Below are 19,056 nucleotides of genomic sequence, written 5' to 3'. Positions count from 1 at the left end.
CTGTTACAGTTTCTGTGTTAAATGAATGAATATAAATGACTAAAATGTAAAAATGTAATGAATACCTTGACAATTATGCTACAGTTTGTGTGCTGTGGTGTAGCCGGGGTACCATTCGGTTTAGCTTCACACATTACGCTCCTTGTACTCCGTGTCATATGCCAAATATACGATAAGATGTTTAGCATGACAAGGAGTGGAATGATAGCTAAACAGACTGGTACCCTGACTAGCTGTGGTAGCCTACATCAGGGGTCCCCAATTATATTCAGCCGAGGGACGATTTTTCCATGAGTGGATGGTCGGGGTGCCCGAACATAGTTATAAATAATTTGTACATTGCAAATTGACCTCAAGAATCCCAAACAGATATAGTATTTGACAAAAATTATCTTGAAAACTTGATTGCTAACATGCACAACTTTGGGGGTTGTATTAACAGTGTACTAATGAACAAATTACTACAAAAAGGTGTTTTTTCCATTCAGGAAAGCTGTGTCGAATAACTTTTTCTCCATCGCCTCCACATCCTGAACAGTATTAATAGGGAAATCAGCCCCCTCGGTAGTGCTGCTGCCGCTGTTAACACTGTTAGGTCCTGACACTTCTGTCTGAGTCAGTCTGCAGATCAGAAGTCTCCTCTGCCTCTTTAAGTTTGATCCGAGCCTGTTCATAGGTAGCTGTGAAAAGAAAAACGTAGAATTGCATGGCAATTTTTTCTCGGACCTGCAAATACGATGATAGATTCATGCAATGCTTTTACTATAAATTAGATATTTCCACCACTACTCTTAGTAGGAAGAAGAACCGTTTTTCAAAACTGCACATCTAAGGCTCTGCTCTGTCCAAGAAGTGAGGGTAAACGGTAGACATGTTCTCTGTTATCCACTTTGTTTTAATTATTATTTTGGGTATAGGAGAGGGTCACTTGTTTTTTTTTCAAGGGTTCAGGCAGGGTTTAGGTGAAATATATTTTGCTGAAGGGAGGGCCATTGTTGATAAAACAAGTTTACTGGAGAACTGAGACCAAGTAGAGACTTTGGACAGGGTGGATAATGGTATAATATAAGGCAGTTTATTCAGAGGTAAAGATATCTGGAATCGCGTGCACGGACCCGTTCGTCAATCTCGTAGGGAGATATCTGAGAGAGCCCCGAAACATTGTGTGCTGACATTTTATACAATAAAATGAAGTAGGTTGAATCTAGTAGTTCTGATCTTCTGATTGGTCCTGATGAGTTGGGCGAGGTCCCCTCCAGGTTAGTATCACTGTTGCATTGGCTCTGAGTCGGGTTCTCTGTCTTCAGATGTTCAGCCTAAGAGAAGGGGATTTTTGTGTGTGTGTGTGTGTGTGTGTGTTTAACAGTGATGATGTGTGTGTGTGTGTGTGTGTGTGTGTGTTATCAGTGATGATGTGTGTGTGTGTGTGTGTGTTTATCAGTGATGATATGTGTGTGTGTGTGTGTGTGTGTGTGGGTGTGTGTGTGTGTCCTCAGAGCAAGAACTCGTGAGTTGGAAGAACTGAGAGACCTATGGCGTGGGTGTTGTCCTTAGCCACCTGCTGACAAGGCTGACAAGATAGGACTCTTTTGTCCATTGTATTGAATACAAAGGCCCAACACAAAATGGGTCATGCACAAGATTTTAGTCAGACCAAGCTATAACATTATATATTTACTACGACAAATCCCTCTCTTCACGTCTCCCCAGAGACGTGACCAAGTAACAGTAAAGAAGGAAAACTTAAGACGTGACACAAGCTAACAGTGTAATTGGCAAAATAGGGAAAACTTTATCAGAAGATAAAGTTTTGATTCCCCCTCTTCACGTCTCACAAGAGACGTGACAAAAAGCTTAAATGCTGCAATTGGCAAAATAGGGAAAACTTTATCAGAAGATAAAGTTTTAAATGTAAAACTCTCTTAGAGTCACATTTCAACAGTAAAAACCTAAGATTTCAGATATCAACAGTAAAAATAAAAGGGTCCTTCTCTTGTGAACCACAACCTCTGTAACTAGACTCCTCACCTAGAGAGTCACATTTCAACAGTAAAAATAAAAGTCGGTTCTTCTCTTGTGAACCACTGTAACTAGACTCCTCTCTAGAGAGTCACATTTCAACAGTAAAAAGCCTAAGATTTCAGATATCTTTACATATGTGCCTTTTGAGTCATAATAGATATGTTATAAATTTAACAGTAATCCATACTCACGCTCAGTACTACTGATCTTAATTTTGGTTTATCCTATAATACAATATGCAGATTTTGTTTTAACAGGTTCTGCTTACCTTTGTATTGACGGCCGTCTAGATCAGTTTCCTGAGGCGAGCTGGATTCCCGGCTGCTCCTGCGAACAGGTCACCCGTCCTTTCTGATCCGTCTCTTACTTGTCTCCTTTCTCTATCAACTTTTATGGACCGAATTCAGAGTTAGAAAACCATCCTCTGCTACCAATTTTGTTGATAAAACAAGTTTACTGGAGAACTGAGACCAAGTAGAGACTTTGGACAGGGTGGATAATGGTATAATATAAGGCAGTTTATTCAGAGGTAAAGATATCTGGAATCGCGTGCACGGACCCGTTCGTCAATCTCGTAGGGAGATATCTGAGAGAGCCCCGAAACATTGTGTGCTGACATTTTATACAATAAAATGAAGTAGGTTGAATCTAGTAGTTCTGATCTTCTGATTGGTCCTGATGAGTTGGGCGAGGTCCCCTCCAGGTTAGTATCACTGTTGCATTGGCTCTGAGTCGGGTTCTCTGTCTTCAGATGTTCAGCCTAAGAGAAGGGGATTTTTGTGTGTGTGTGTGTGTGTGTGTGTTTAACAGTGATGATGTGTGTGTGTGTGTGTGTGTGTGTGTGTGTGTGTGTGTGTTATCAGTGATGATGTGTGTGTGTGTGTGTGTGTTTATCAGTGATGATGTGTGTGTGTGTGTGTGTGTGTGTGTGTGTGTGTGTGTGTGGGTGTGTGTGTGTGTCCTCAGAGCAAGAACTCGTGAGTTGGAAGAACTGAGAGACCTATGGCGTGGGTGTTGTCCTTAGCCACCTGCTGACAAGGCTGACAAGATAGGACTATTTTGTCCATTGTATTGAATACAAAGGCCCAACACAAAATGGGTCATGCACAAGATTTTAGTCAGACCAAGCTATAACATTATATATTTACTACGACACCATCCATTTTCATTTCAGAGAGGTCCGATTTTCTCCAAGTAACCCTTATTATAAATAACATTCACTCCCTAACATTAATGACATTCAGCTCCAAATGCAGTTGTAAAACGCAGTTTATTTCTATAGTCTATCTAGCGTTTTGAAAATGCATCACCGTTTATGGCAGCGGTTGTGCACGCATGTTCGAGTGTGCACACGTGCATGTGCGTGCCGGGGGGTTAAAAAGTTTGAAAACCACTGGGATGCATGATAGTGGAGTTGGGATGGATATAGTAATGGTAGTCCACAGTATTTCTTACAATCAATTTTTACTGGAATTGTGTTGGTCATTGTTAATAAGTGCAGCAATTATTCCATTTCGAAATGGTTTGGCAAAATACTTTACTCAGATTGTGCTGCTTTCCATTATTTTTGTAATAATTGCTCAACGAGTCTATGACCGCGGTTGCAGTAAAAACATTTTAGGGGTGCCCGTTTTTTAGTTTGAGCACATGTCCCCCAAAAGGCCTGTGCACGGCCCTGCATTGGCGTATTTCACTCAAACAGTTTTTCTTTCACTTTCTAACACCTGTTGATGACGCGAAATGAGTTTGCGCGCCCTTAGCCAACTCAGTGCGCCTTGTTAGAGTATACAGTTGCCTTGCGGTAGGCGTAGAAGACAGTGAACACGGAAGACAGTTCCGGGTTCATTATTCACAGTAGACAGTAGTCGTTATCATTCTGTAGTTCGTCATGGCACTTTTAATGGATAACCAATTTGGAGAACTTCCAGTCGACAAAGCAGTGGATACAAAGTTCTTCTTGGAGTCAGTGGCATATCTTCCGCCTTTTTTTGGTGAGTACAGACAGTATACCTGAACGGCCGGTAGACGACCTGTTGACTATCACATTCATTGGTCTTCATGAAACTGGAGAGGCGCTCAAGTTGTCTCACCGTCACCGATACCTTAGAAAATATCGTCACTTCATTCTCGTTTTGTTTCACTTTTCATGATTATCTTCCCATATAACGACATTTAGAAATAGACAAAACTAAATGAAAAACAATCAATTTAAATTGTTATTTTGTCTAAGAAACCAACACAGGTTTGATACAGTTGGCTAGACATTGTCATTGACCTTATTGAATAAACAACAAATGACGTTGAGTGAGTACAGCGCCGTTATAATCACTCTGTTAACGTCAGAGTTGCATAAAGATGACCATCACATCATACTAATGTAGTAGGCCTACCATAATAACCGGTTATGACATTTTGAATGATCCGCAAATAAACTCTTTGTGGATGGCTCAATCATAGGCTCATCTTGGGATTTAAATGCGCTAGTGTTTGTGTGGTAACAACCTTGCTCGATGTTGTTTTTACATCTTGGAAATGTCAATGAATAGTCTTAGCATAAAGTGTAATAATATGATTTTAACACCAAGGAAGGATTGTATTGGGGTGGTAGAACCAAAGGGCAAGAGGAGCCATGTGAATTTGTATGCAGCTGCTGTAGCTTCTATCTCCTCCCACACTGCACGCAGCATTGGCCTCCTTGTGACTTTATACTATATGAATGGACCCTTTTCTCTATTGATTGCACAACAAGAAACGTTCATATAATTCCCATAAGCATTGTGGGAGAATAAGTGTTATTTCTATTCTATTCTTTCCTCCCCCAAGGATGTTTCTACGGCTACATCCAAGATGCTGTGTCTGCATTTACTCATAACTGCTTGGTTGCATTTCAATCCAATGTTTTGTCCTTCTCTTTCTTCTTTCCAGACTGCCTGGGGTCAAAAGTATTTGTTCCTATTAAATCAGACATCAGTGGCAATATAACAGTAAGTATGTTTTCGACACACTCTAATTGTGCCTTAAAATAAGAGTAACCCTACAGCAACATATGCCTATAACAAATGCCTACGTCTATACATTTTGTTGGTAATATTTTCCTTCCAGAAAATCAGAAGTGTGTATGACAAGGACCCTGCCAAGTATGCAACACTACAGCAGATAGTGGAGTCAGAGAAGGAGGCATACGGCACAGAGTGGCCCAAAGTGGGAGCCACCTTGGCCCTGATGTGGCTGAAGAGGTGAGATCAGAATCATCTCATCTGAATGTGTTTAAGGCTGCATTTACACAGGCAGCCCAATACTGATCTTGTTTTCACAATTCTGATATTTTTTTCACTAATTGGTCTTTTGACCAATCAGGTCAGCTCTGAAAAAGTTCTGATGTGAAAAGATCTGATGTGATTGGTCAAAAGATTGAATTGGGCTGCCTAGAGGCGGTGAAATGGTGTGCTTATTTCTAGATAGAGATCTGCACGTCTTGAATAATGTTGTGTCTGAAATCAAATGAGTTAAGATGATTGTCCTCTCTCCCGCAGAGGTCTCCGTTTCATCCAGATCCTGCTGCAGAGCTTGGCAGACGGAGAGAAAGACGAAAACAACCCTAACCTCATCCGTGTCAACATCACCAAAGCCTACGACCAGGCCCTGAAGAAATACCACGGCTGGCTAGTGCAGAAGATATTTAAGGCGAGACCATGTGACTAGAGTCATGTGGTAGCATAGTCTTGACCTATCCTTTTACCCGTGACTTGGTGTTCTACTTAACCCTGGTTCTCAAGCACCTCTGAGTGTATTTATTTCATATTGAACTTAATTCACCCAAAGCGAAACATTTATACATGTAATAACTGAAAACTACAGAATTGAATTTGAATGTAGATTAACTGCTCAGCCAAGGTGTAGTAACTATGTAACAACTGGATTTATCTTTGTCCCCTCCAGGCGGCGTTGCTTGCAGCACCCTACAAGTCAGACTTTATAAAGGCCCTGTCAAAAGGTCAAGAGGTCACAGAGGAGGACTGCATGGCTAATGTACGCCAGTTCCTCGTCAATTACACGGCCACAGTGGATGCCATCTATGAGATGTACACAATGCTGAATGCAGAGCTGGACTATAGCGTTTGATGTCCCCCATACTGGACCGCAGCAGCATCCTGCATGTTACTTTCTTTCAGTCTTCTATTTTTCATCCTTTCTCTCAGGTGATGGAACATTCCAGCTTTTGAGGATTGAGGACTTTATTTCAAAGAAGCCATTTTTATTAGTGTGACCATTTTTATTATTCATTTTATTTCCCTCCTTTTAAGTCCCTCCCTACTGAATGTTGATAGCTTGGCCCCTGGTGAGGTGCTGCTGGAGGGAAAGTGGCATATTCCGTGTTGAGTGTTTTCTAAATTCAAGAAATGTAAAAAAGGCAGGAATGGTACAGGTCTTGTTGTTTAAGCCTATTAAGCAGTCTGCTGCAGTTACACATGATCCACTATCAGGTAAGAGACATTTAGAAGTGATATCCTGAGAGCTGGTCAGTGTTATTCTAGGACTGTATCTCTCTGTGGGAGGGGAGAGTGTTTCTGCTAATGATTCAAGACTCATGAAATCCCTACTGTAACTCTGCCCTGAAACATGAGATAGTACCCTCACTGCCCTGTAGCTAGGGGAAAAGTCAACTACCCCGTGCCTTTAGAGATTTTAACCAGCATTAGTGGTTTTAATGCTTAGTGCTGTCTATTGTGTGACGTTTTGTTTGTGGCTTTTGCATGTTTGTTAGAACAACTGAATCTTTGAGTAGGGTTGCACTTCCTTCATGTCTTTTTGAAATACATATTTTCAATCCCTTCAATTTTTTCGACACATTATGCATTTGACATTTTAGTCATTTAGCAGATGCTCTTATTCAGAGCAACTAACAGTTAGTGTATTAATCTTAAGGTAGCTAAGAGCGACAACCGCATCTCACAGTCATAGTAAGCAACAAAAAAAATAGTAGCTATCAGCAAAGTCAGTGCTAGACAATGCCAAACAGTATTTGGCACATGCATTTACATGTCAGTTTCATTCACTTTACGGTGTTGTACTTCATGTGATTTTGAAAGCTTGCTGTAATAGCAATATTTTATTTTATTTCAATGGTACTGTATTTGCTAATTGTTGGTTATTCTATAGTGCTGGTGAATCAAAAGAACAAAATTGATTGGCTCAAATCAGTTCAAAGAGCATGGTCAATGCAATCTATTTATTTATTTGCGAGATACACGCTTGTGCTTGTCCTGTATGTATACCTGGAATATGGTTATGTGCATTGATAACATTGAAGTGATTTTTCTCTTCCAAAGACTCCTCACTGGCAAACAGTTCAGGTCAATCACAACCAAAACATCCCCCCACCTGAACAGCTTCTTCCCCCATGCCGTGGCCCTTACCAACCAGTCACAATTATCTCCTCATTCATGGACTAGGCACCCTGCACTTTCATAGAACTGCACATTGCTCCCGGTGTGGTCATCTGCTGCAATAGCCCATCTGTGACCAAGATCGATGAGTTGTGACTTCCGAGATGCCATTCTGCACACCACTGTTGTACTGCACCGGTATTTGTCTGTTTGTGGCCCTCCTGTTAGCTTGCATGATTCTTGCCATTCTCCTTCGACCTCTCTCATCAACAAGCTGTTTTCGCCCACAGGACTGCTGCTGACTGGATGTTTTTTATTTGTCGCACCATTCTCGGTAAACCCTAGAACCTGTCGTGTGTAAAGCCCAGGAGTGCGGCCGTTTCTGAGATATTGTTTCCGGCGTTCCTGGCCCCGACGATCATACCACGTTCTAATTCGCTTAGGTCACTTGCCCATTGTAACGTTCAATCGAACAGTAACTGAATGCCTCGATGCCTGTCTGCTTGCTTTATATAGCAAGCCACGGCCACGTGACTCACTCTGTAGGAGCGATCCATTTTCGTGAACTGGCCGGTGAGTGTATATTTCCCCTATAGCACATCATCCCGTAAATTGCTTTATTTATACAGCTATACATGTACAATTCATAATGTAGCTTATAGTATTTATAGTGTAGTCTGTAGTTTTTAGCATGTTGTTCATTGTCTACATACTGTATGTGGATTGTGTAAATTCTGCATCTATATAGCTTGTCCGTATATTCTGTTTGTCTGTCTGTATATTCTGTTTATTGTGGCAGTACCATTTCACAGAGTCAAATTCCTGTACATGCTAACGTATTTGGCGAATAAAAGTGATTCTGATTTATCTATGAATAACCTGGAGATTTCTATATATATATTGCATTTTTAAGATTAAAAGGGGTTCTGTGTATTGAGTCACCTTAGTGTCTTTCATCACTTTGTACTTAAACCAGCTACTTCCTCAACCCGTCATAAGAAGCAATTCACTTGTCAACCTCATGGAGGAGACATTTACTAAATGTTAATTCATTAATTGTGCCCTTCTCATGGGATGCAGTTGCAACTTCTATCCAACAGAGGTCACCTGTTTGTTTACACGCAACAAAAAAACTACTATGTCATTTTTTCTTCTAAGTGTCACTTCACAATGATAAAATAATTGACAATAAACCACATTGTGGACCACTAAAATAGAATTGAGACACATAAAACATTCATAGTCAAACATGGTACATATCAGTTATTATACATTAGGTAATCTAAACAAAAAACTAAGTACAGTAGAGAAAAGGACATTTAGGCATTTACATTTTTGTTACCTGATAAAATGTCAAAAAAGTTATTATTTTCATCTAGACTGTTAAAATTATAATTTTGGCTGGACAGCTGACAGAAAAATATCAACCCTAATGTCATTGTATAACCCACAGTAAAGTATGTATGTGCTGTAGATAAAGGGGCATAAAATACTGGAACACTTTCACTCTCTACATTTACTCAGCATCTTTATTTCCAATAGCATTACGCAGTCGGGATAGTAGGATGACTGCTCTAATGAGAACCTTCCCCAATACTTTCCCCATATTCCACTGACTCTCATCCCCATTGTCTTCCCTTTCACTTTCTTCCTCCATTATCTCCCCTCTGGTGCTGTCCCTGAGGGACTGTGGTGGTGCTAGAGGATAGAGTGGCTCCTGTCCGTCTAATCCTGTGTGAGTGTGTGCTGTTCAGGGCAAACAGGCCCCGTAATCCTGCAGGTTTATCACCACAGCTGCCTCAGGGTCCAGCCAGGAACCAGGACAGACAGGGAGGAACAGGACGGGAAGTCCCCAAGCAAGGCAGACAAAACACCAGAGACGGGGCCTCACCGACAGCTCCACCTTTACGACAGGCGTACTCAACACCTAAACGCTTTGAAGAAACAGCTTAATCAACAACCCCTATTTACAGCAGGGGTGTCAAACATGCAGCCCCCAATCTGATTTATTGCTGCCCCCATGTGCGCCTAACATGTATGTATCAAATAAAATAAAAATCCAATCAAATGTTATTTGTCACATGCTTCGTAAACATGCTTCAACTAAGTGAAATGCTTACTTACGGATCATTTTCCAACAATGCAGAGTTAAAGATAAACAAACAGAAATAGTGACACAATAAATAAATACACAGTGAATAACGAGTAAAAATAACATATACAGGGAGTACCAGTGCAGAATTGATGTGCATGAGTACGAGGTAATTGAGGTACCTATGTACATATACAGTTGAAGTCGGAAGTTTACATACACTTAAGTTGGAGTCATTAAAACTCGTTTTTCAACCACTCCACAAATAGTTTTGGCAAGTCGGTTAGGACATGTACTTTGTGCATGACACAAGTAATTTTTCCAACATTTGTTTACAGACAGATTATTTCACTTAAGTTGACTGTGCCTTTAAACAGCTTGGAAAATTCCAGAAAATGATGTCATGGCTTTAGAAGCTTCTGATAGGCTAATTGACATCATTTGAGTCAATTGGAGGTGTATCTGTGGATGTATTTCAAGGCCTACCTTCAAACTCAGTGCCTCTTTGCTTGACATCATGGGAAAATCAAAAGAAATCAGAAAAAAAATTGTAGACCTCCACAAGTCTGGTTCATCCTTGGGAGCAATTTCCAAATCCTGAAGGTACCACGTTCATCTGTACAAACAATAGTATGCAAGTATAAACACCATGGGACCACGCAGCCATTATACCGCTCAGGAAGGAGACGCGTTCTGTATCCTAGAGATGAATGTACTTTGCAAATCAACAACAGCAAAGGACCTTGTGAAGATGCTGGAGGAAACAGGTACAAAAGTATCTATATCCACAGTAAAACGAGTCCTATATCGGCATAACCTGAATGGCCGCTCAGCAAGGAAGAAGCCACTGCTCCAAAATAAAAAAGCCAGACTACAGTTTGCAACTGCACATGGGGACAAAGATCATACTTTTTGGAGAAATGTCCTCTGGTCTGATGAAACAAAAATAGAACTGTTTGGCCATAATGACCATCGTTATGTTTTGAGGAAAAAGGGGAACGCTTGCAAGCCGAAGAACACCATCCCAACCGTGAAGCACGGGGGTGGCAGCATCATACTGTGGGGGTGTTTTGCTGCAGGAGGGACTGGTGCACTTCACTAAATAGATGGCATCATGAGGAAGGAAAATTATGTGGATATATTGAAGCAACATCTCAACACATCAGTCAGGAAGTTAAACCTTGGTCGCAAATGGGTCTTCCAAATGGACAATGACCCCAAGCATACTTCCAAAGTTGTGGCAAAATGGCCTAATGACAACAAAGTCAAGGTATTGGAGTGGCCATCACAAAGCCCTGACCTCAATCCTATAGAACATTTGTGGGCAGAACTGAAAAAGCGTGTAAGCAAGGAGGCCTACAAACCTGACTCAGTTACACCAGCTCTGTCAGGAGGAATGGGCCAAAATTCACCCAACTTATTGTGGGAAGCTTGTGGAAGGCTACCCGAAACTTTGACCTAAGTTAAACAATTTAAAGGCAATGCTACCAAATACTAATTGAGTATATTTAAACTTCTGACCCACTGGGAATGTGATGAAATAAATAAAAGCTGAAATAAATCATTCTCTCTACTATTATTCTGACATTTCACATTCTTAAAATAAAGTGGTGATCCTAACTGACCTAAGACAGGGAACTTTTACTAGGATAAATGTTAGGAATTGTGAAAAACTGAGTTTAAATGTATTTGGCTAAGGTGTATGTAAACTTCGACTTCAACTGTAGGTAGGGTTAAAGTGACTAGGCAACAGGATAGACCGTAGCAGCAGCGTATGTGGTGAGTGTGAAATTGTGTGTGTGTGTGAGGCGTCGGTATGCAAGTGTGTGTGTGTGTGTGTGGGCATATATAGTGTGTGTGTATTGGTGTCAGTGTAACTATGTGTGAGCATAGAGTCACCACCCTCCAACGCCTTGCGCTCGGGTGCCATGCAGTTGCCGTGCCAAACGGTGATTCAGCCAGTCAAGATGCTTTCAATGGTGCAGCTGTAGAACTTTGAGGATCTGAAGGCCCATGCCAAATCTTTTCAGCCTCCTCAGAGGGAAGAGGAGTGGCCCATGTTAATTCCTTAGTGATGTGGACACAGAGGAACTTGAAGCTCTCGACCCACTCTACTACAGCCCCATCGATGTGGATGTGAGCTTTTTACATATGTAAGCATAGGTGTTTTATTGATTTATTTTCTTCTTTTTTTTAACACTTGTCTGACTCACCTGATGTTTGCATTAATATAAATGGCCCTTCAGCAAAACTGACTGACATGCCTGATTTACAGTAGCATCACATCTTTTGTGAGCTGACATTTTGGAAATGATAGGCCAGTTAAAACGATGGGGGCATGGAAATGATGCAGAACCAGGACTGAAGGCACAGAGCCTCCAGGCTAAATATTCAGAGTTGGCTAACCCATTTCTGAATAATGGGATGATAAATATTATTAAAAGTAATATATTATTTCGCATTGATCCTGAGGAGAGCATGCATTTTTCCACACAAATGCAACACCGCAGGGAGAGGAGTGAGGGGCGGCCTATGGATTTCCATTTCCATATATATATATATACACACACACACGACTCTTTCAAGGATGCACTAGCTCCAAGCTACCCCAATGACTAAATAGTTGTATTTTTATTTTCTTCTTATTTTTTTTATATCGGTCAGTGATGTAACCTCAGCAGCCGGCTTCAGTGCAACCACCTCTTCCTATATGCAGTATACTCCTTCTTTCTCCAAAGCCTAGTGCTGCCTAGCTGTCTTCTTTCCTTCTATGTCCATCCTGGATTACTTCTGAAAGTGGTAAGGGGGATGTGTGTGGATAAAGACATGTACAGAACATTGAGATCTAGTACGTGCTCTCAGAGATGTGAGCTGGGTTGATTGGGTTGTTAGCAGATGGGTCACACTGAAAGCTGATTAGCCGCTGACCATTTGGGTCACTGTACTAAGCCTAGAGAATATTTAGAGGACCCAAAGAGGCTCAGAGAAACATAATATGTTTATGTTGGGTCTTTCTACGTTCTCTCCGACATTTTCTTTCTCTCGCAACATATAACAGTGCATTCGGAAAGTATTCAGACCCCTTGACTTTTTTCACATTTTGTTACGTTACAACCTTATTCTAAAATTGATTAAATCACCTCAAGCTACACACTATACTCCATAATAACAAAGCAAAAATAGGTTTAGAAATATTAGCAAATTTAATATATAAAATAAATTACTGAAATATTACATTTACATAAGTATTCAGACCCTTTACTCAGTACTTTGTTGAAGCACCTTTGGCAGCGATTACAGACTCAAGTCTTCTTGGATATGACGCTACAAGCTTGGCACACCTGTATTTGGGGAGTTTCTCCCATTCTTCTCTGCAGATCCTCTCAAGCTCTGTCAGGTTGGATGGAGAGCGTTGCTGCACAGCTATTTTCAGGTCTCTCTAGAGATGTTCGATCGGGTTCAAGTCCAGACTCTGGCTGGGCCACTCAAGGACATTCAGACTTGGCCTGAAGCCACTCCTGCGTTGTCTTGGCTCTATGCTTAGGGTTGTTGTCCTGTTGGAAGGTGAACCTTCACCCCTGTCTGAGGTCCTGAGCAGGTTTTCATCAAGGATCTCTGTACTTTGTGCCGTTCCTCTTTCCCTCGATCCTGACTAGTCTCCCAGTCCCTGCCGCTGAAAAACATCCCCACAGCATGATGCTTCCACCACCCTTCACCGTAGGGATGGTGCCAGGTTACCTCCAGACGTGACTCTTGGCATTCAGGCCAAGGAGTTCAATCTTGGTTTCATCAGACCAGAGAATCTTGTTTCTCATGGTCTGAGAGTCCTTTAGGTGCCTTTTGGCAAACTCCAAGTGGGCTGTGCCTTTTACTGAGAAGTTGCTTCCGTCTGGCCACTCTTGGTATCCTTCCTCAGATCTGTGCCTCAACACAATCCTGTCTCGGAGCCCTACAGACAATTCCTTCGACCTCATGGCTTGGTTTTTGCTCTGACATGCACTGTGAACTGTGGGACCTTATATAGACAGGTGTGTGCCTTTCCAAATAATGTCCAATCAATTGAATTTACCACAGGTGGACTCCAATCAAGTTGTAGAAACATCTCAAGGATGATCAATGGAAACAGGATGCACCAGAGCTCAATTTCGAGTCTCATAGCAAAGGGTCTGAATACCTATGTAAATAAGGTCTGTTTTTTATTTTTTATAAATTTGCAAAGATTTCTAAAAACCTGTTTTTGCTTTGTCATTATGGGGTATTGTGTGTAGATTGATGAGGACATTTTTTTATTTAATCAATTTTAGAATAAGGCTGTAATGTAACAAAATGCGTAAAAAGGGAAGGGGTCTGAATACTTTCCGAATGCACTGTATGAAACACACCCTGGAATAATAAAATAAAATAATTAAACTTCGGAGCACTTGGAAATAACATTTTTGCTTCTTTGTATTTTATCTGAATGCAGTTGAGTCTAACTGCTTTCTTGCCTGTAGTGTTTCAACTTGTACACCTAAACAAAAACAAAGTGCTGGGATTAGAAGAAAAAAAATATTTATTTGACAATCTTAATTAAGAATAGGGGATTGGGAATGGGAGTCTGGGGTTATGCATGTACTCATGTAAATGTAGTAATTTCAACATGTTTGTAGAGTTAAATACCTGTTAAATATTGTAATTGCACTTCATAATCATGGAGTCAGTTATGTACATTGTCAACCAACAAAATCCTGACTGACTGGTGGAAAAGAAAAAAAGTCATTATCTTTGACAGTGCTGACATATAAAGAGCTTCTTTATATAGCCATACTTCTCAGGCATCAGATAGACCACTACAAAGAAACTACATCTTATTTTCAGAAAGAAAACATTGACAGAAAACCAGTGAATTATACTGTAAGAAATGCCTGTTCTCCAGTGCATCCAGTGATCAGTAAGGGCACCTCTCCAGTGAACTCGACTCATTTGTAAACCAATGATCTACCATGGAATACTTCAATTTGATAGTCATGCCTTCAGTTTGAAAACGCAGTTCTCCTGTCTCTGGAAAACTATCAGGGGGACTCCTGTTGATTAAGGTAGTGTTTTTGTGATTGATGACCTAAATGATGAATGATGAATGTCAACCAAAGCTAAGAGAATAGCAAAATGTGAACAAATCAGAGAATCAAAATGACACATCTTGTCCTCAATGTCCCAGTGTTGTTTTGGGTAAAACATGATAATTGTCATTCCAAAAAATTAAAATGATCAAACATCAAGGTGATGGCAATCAGATATCTGGCCTGTGACATGGGGCCTAGCAACAGTGTGGTAACAGACAGTAATAATTGAAGAGAAGACAAAACAACAAAAAAGGTCAATCATTATATAAAGACATTCTCCATTAGCAGCCAACACAGGTTGTCTAACAAAAATACAAAAAAAAGATTCAAGTTTAAGTTTTTCTTTTGAAAATAAAACAGTTCCCTGACACATTTCTCCACATCTAAATCAACCCATTCTCTGCTGTTCTTACAGCAGTGCATTATAATCAGTGACCTTTATTGGTCAGTTAAGTGTAAGGGTTAAATAAAAACAAGCTGACAGTCTGGAGGCCTGGAGTTGGGCCCTTGTATACCCTAAGTATATACCATTTTCCAGTTGTATTTTTTTGCACTTTGTAAAGGGCATTAGGAGGATTGCCTGCGCATCACCTTTTCACCTTACTTCAATTGACAACATTTTTAAATGGTTTCAAAATTAAACAATGGACAGATGGAAAAAAAACAAGCTCCAAAACACATTATTCTGACTTGGTGCACAGCACTGGAATCTTCTGAGGAACAACTGGCAGATGTGAACTGATTCTCTGATTGATCAACAAATCCTCCGTAATGAAATCATTAAGACGTCAAATAAGATGACCCTGCAGGTCAGTCATGATTATCATTACCCTTTTAAGGTTTACAACACTTGGTCAAATTCAAACCACATAGCCCTCTACCAATACAACACACACACGCTAAATAAAAAGGTACCGTACGTTTCTCATTCTGAGGTGGTCTCTTCAAAATGACACACCTTCATCCATAGAGTTCCTGTTATATAGAATATTTCAGTCCGAGTGCCCTGTGTGGACACATCCGGTCTTATCTGAACACAGGCAGCTGAATGTGGGTGTGTTGTAGGTTGTGGTCTAGTAGCTGTGGCATCCCCACCGCCTCGTAGCCCCGGCCCAGCATACGCTCCTTGATGCAGGGCGGGTGGATCTCACTGATCAGGCACTCCAGAGACTGCAGGCTGCTGCTCAGCACAGAAGTGTGGCACAGGCTGGTGCTGGGCAGCCCATAACAGAGGCCCAGGCTTTGGTCTGTGCCGTAGGCCTGGGGGTGAGGATGGTGGTGGGGGTGGAGCTGGGGGTTGGGGTGATGGTTTGGGTGAGGGTGGGGTTGGGAGAGCCCCATGTCTCTGGCCCGGCCCATAGAGGAACCAGGCACCAGCTCCTGAGGGTTGTAACAGTCACTGTCCGGGGTGACCAGAACACTGTTCCAGGGAGGGGCGAAGTACTGGCCCACAGAGAACTCCCCATGCATGGCAGCACAGTTCAGAGGGGAGGAGCTAACCCGGTCCTGCCCAATCCCTGCTCCTGCCCCGTTAGTGCCTGCACTGAGGGGGTGGGGCCTATAGGAGAGCTGTGCTGAGCAGGCCAAAGGGAGACATGTCTCTGGAGAGCGGCTGACCACGGCCCCTCCCCCGCTGCCCATCTGAGCATTGTTGTACATCCTTAGCGCCCCCTGTTGGTAGTGCTGCTGTTGTTGTTTGTGCTGCCACATGCTATAGTCCACTCTGTCCAGGTAGCCAGCCTTGGCCATGTCTGCGCTCTGGGTGGGCAGCACAGCCCCAGAGTATGCCAGGCTACTCTGGGGCGCTACTCCCCAGGTAAAGCCAGAGTCTGAGCAGGCCACAGCGGCCACAGCCTGGCGGGAGGGGCTTGGCTGGGCCTCTCCCCCGTGCTGCAGGGCCTGGCTGTGGGGGTAGGAGTGTCTGTTCATCTGCCTCAGCAGGTTATGGACGTCCAGGTCCGATTGGGGGGCCAGAGTCTGCCCTACCGGGGTGGGGATGACAGAAGCAGCCACAATGATATTAGAGGGAACAGACATATTGGGCCTGTCAGGAGGCTTGCAGGAGCCCATGTGGTAGGCTTTCTGCTGCCCGTGTCTGTTGTTACTGAGAGGGTTGTATGGTGCCACTGCAGTTTGGGCAGGGGAATGTTTAGTCCTCTTGCCCTCAGAGTTTTTCAGCACGCCTTTGACTACAGAGACGGAGGCCTTTACAACGCCCAGTAGGCCCTGGTAGCCTCCTGAATAGTGAGTGTAGCGCTGGGTGCATGTGGTGTCCAGGCCGTTGACCATCCTGTTGAGCTGCTTGTGCTGCGGCACTCTGATGTTGGATGGAAAGATCTTGATGGACAGGGGGCTGCTGGCCGTCTTCTGGGCAAAGGCATCCAGCTCTGCAGGGGATGGATACCGAGGGCCATTCATGGAGGCCAGCTCACCTGTAACACAAACAAAGAAATGGTTAGCCTATACTTCCATAAGATTTTGCTTACACAAAGTGCCTGGTTATAAAAGTACAAGAGCAGGCTTGATGATACTAGCCAGCTGGGACTGTGACTAAAATAAAGAAAATCAGTTTATCAATATAGGCCGTTTTGCCAAAACACTCCTTGTGATAAATATTCCAACAGATAAAGTGTGTCAGAACAGAGAACACAATGTCCAAGGACCAGAGCGGAGACAAGGGGAATAGCCCAATAAAAACACACTTATTGTAATATCTCCTCCATTTCCCTTTCACACTCTCCAGTTTCACCTCCCTCCCCCTCCCTTTAGGAAGATGAACCGTTGACATCTGCATCTCTTTTAAACTCATTATTGGGAGGGAGACACCTCCGGCACTGTTTGATCAGTGCTTTATGAAATGAATTCAGACTTATTTCAACCCAGAATTGGATTACCCTGGGAAATCAGGGAGAGGAGCAGGAGGCAGCCGGGTAGAGAGGGAAAGACAATTTTGATGCAGTGGCTCAAGTGGGATTCATTTGGTGACATTTGGCCATGAAACTACCGTCAGATATGCCTAGTTAAAAGCTGAGGCGGATGGATCTGGATGTTAAGAAATCACAGCTGTACTGTGTGTTCCCTGTTACATGTGTTCCTTGTTTCTATTGTAGGCCAATCTAAACCGAATCCTAAAGTTGTAGTTTCTCAAAGCCAGAAAGACAATATAAAATCTGATGAGAAGAATCATTAATTGTATTCCTTGTCATTTCTCACCATTACATCTTTAAAATGTCATTGGTGAACACGTTTGACCATGTAGCCCACATCCAACCATCTCTAATGAGACTTGAATATGAAGATAGTTGTCATGGCCAAAAACTTTTTTCAAGTAACTCACAAGGTTCCCTAAAAATAAGTTGAAATTGACCAAAGTATTTGGTCTCCACCATTCTTTATTTCACTGTTAAAATTACAGAACCTTTATTTTTGATTCAGAACTTAATATATCCATTTAAATCAGAAAATAAACAGAAATGGCATTGACAAAGTTATTGACACCCTAGACTTTGCACAGCCTTTGGTCAAAATAACTGCAATCAAGTGCTTCCTATAGCCATCGATGAGCTTCCTGCACCTCTGTACAGGCAGTTTGGCCCACTCCTCTTGTGCAAACTGCTCCAGTTCTCCCAGATTTGAAGGGTGGGATTTAGATCTGGACTCATTGGTGTGCTTTACAAAAAGCTCTAATTTGGTCTCATCTGTCTACAAGACATTCTCCCAGAAGGATTTTGGCATGTTCAGATGTGTTCTGGCAAATTGCAGTCAGGCTTTCTTATGTCTCTCTAAGCAAGGGGGTCCTCCTGGGTCTCCTACCATATAACCCCCTTTTATTGAGTTTGCGACGGATGGTGCAAGTTGAAACTGTCGCACCTTGTGTCTGAAGGTCAGCTTGAATCTGTGTGGTAGTTGATCGAGGTGCTTTCTCCACCATTCAAACAATCCTACGCCGCAATCTTCCATCAAGTTCTCTCTTGCGGCCATGTCCAGAGAGGTTGCTACAGTGGCATGGGCCTTACACTTCTTGATAACATTACGTATGGTGGAAACAGGAACATCAAGGTCTCTGGACATGGACTTGTAGCCTTGAGATTGTCCATGCTTGGCTACAATCTTGTGTCTGACCTCCTCAGATAAATCTCTGGTTTTCTTTATTTTCTCCATGCTCATTGCGGTACACACAGTGACACAAAACAGGAGAACGAGAACTTTTCTCTATTCAAACTGGTTGAATGCATACTTTTTATATTACACGCACCTGCAACTCACCACAGGTGAGTTCAATTCCAAAGTAAAGGAGAATCACCTGCTTGAAATCAAATTATTTCTAACTACTTCTAGAAGGTGCCAATAATATTGTCCGGGCCATTTTAGGATTTCTTTGTGGAATAAGCTAACATTTAGTAAATTATTCAGATTGTTTTGTTTTGGTCAACTGCAAACCTAAGACATACAG

The 19,056-nt window shown here is 42.1% G+C and overlaps 2 protein-coding genes across 3 annotated transcripts in view; one reads left to right on the top strand and one right to left on the bottom strand.

Annotated features, from left to right (window-relative positions):
• The first annotated feature begins 3,820 nt into the window (after positions 1-3,820).
• Positions 3,821-7,654, top strand: LOC121573830 (glycolipid transfer protein). Its single transcript, XM_041886157.2, has 5 exons — positions 3,821-4,013; positions 4,948-5,006; positions 5,125-5,258; positions 5,556-5,706; positions 5,962-7,654. Exons 1-5 carry the CDS (start codon positions 3,911-3,913, stop codon positions 6,142-6,144), a joined length of 630 nt encoding a protein of 209 aa, XP_041742091.1. The 5' UTR covers positions 3,821-3,910; the 3' UTR covers positions 6,145-7,654.
• Positions 7,655-14,041: 6,387 nt separating this feature from the next.
• Positions 14,042-19,056, bottom strand: part of LOC121573831 (protein FAM222A-like) — a 36,231-nt gene continuing 31,216 nt past the window's right edge. For both annotated transcript variants that reach the window (XM_045222644.1, XM_045222643.1), the window contains exon 3: positions 14,042-17,035. In XM_045222644.1, the coding sequence (XP_045078579.1) occupies positions 15,630-17,035 (1,406 nt within the window). In that variant the 3' untranslated portion in view covers positions 14,042-15,629. The remainder of the gene's footprint in view (positions 17,036-19,056) is intronic.

Source organism: Coregonus clupeaformis, chromosome 9 (genome assembly GCF_020615455.1).
Source record: "Coregonus clupeaformis isolate EN_2021a chromosome 9, ASM2061545v1, whole genome shotgun sequence".
Lineage (NCBI taxonomy): Eukaryota > Metazoa > Chordata > Actinopteri > Salmoniformes > Salmonidae > Coregonus > Coregonus clupeaformis.
Note: the sequence above shows the minus strand (reverse complement) of the source record. Positions and strands in the feature narration are given on the sequence as shown.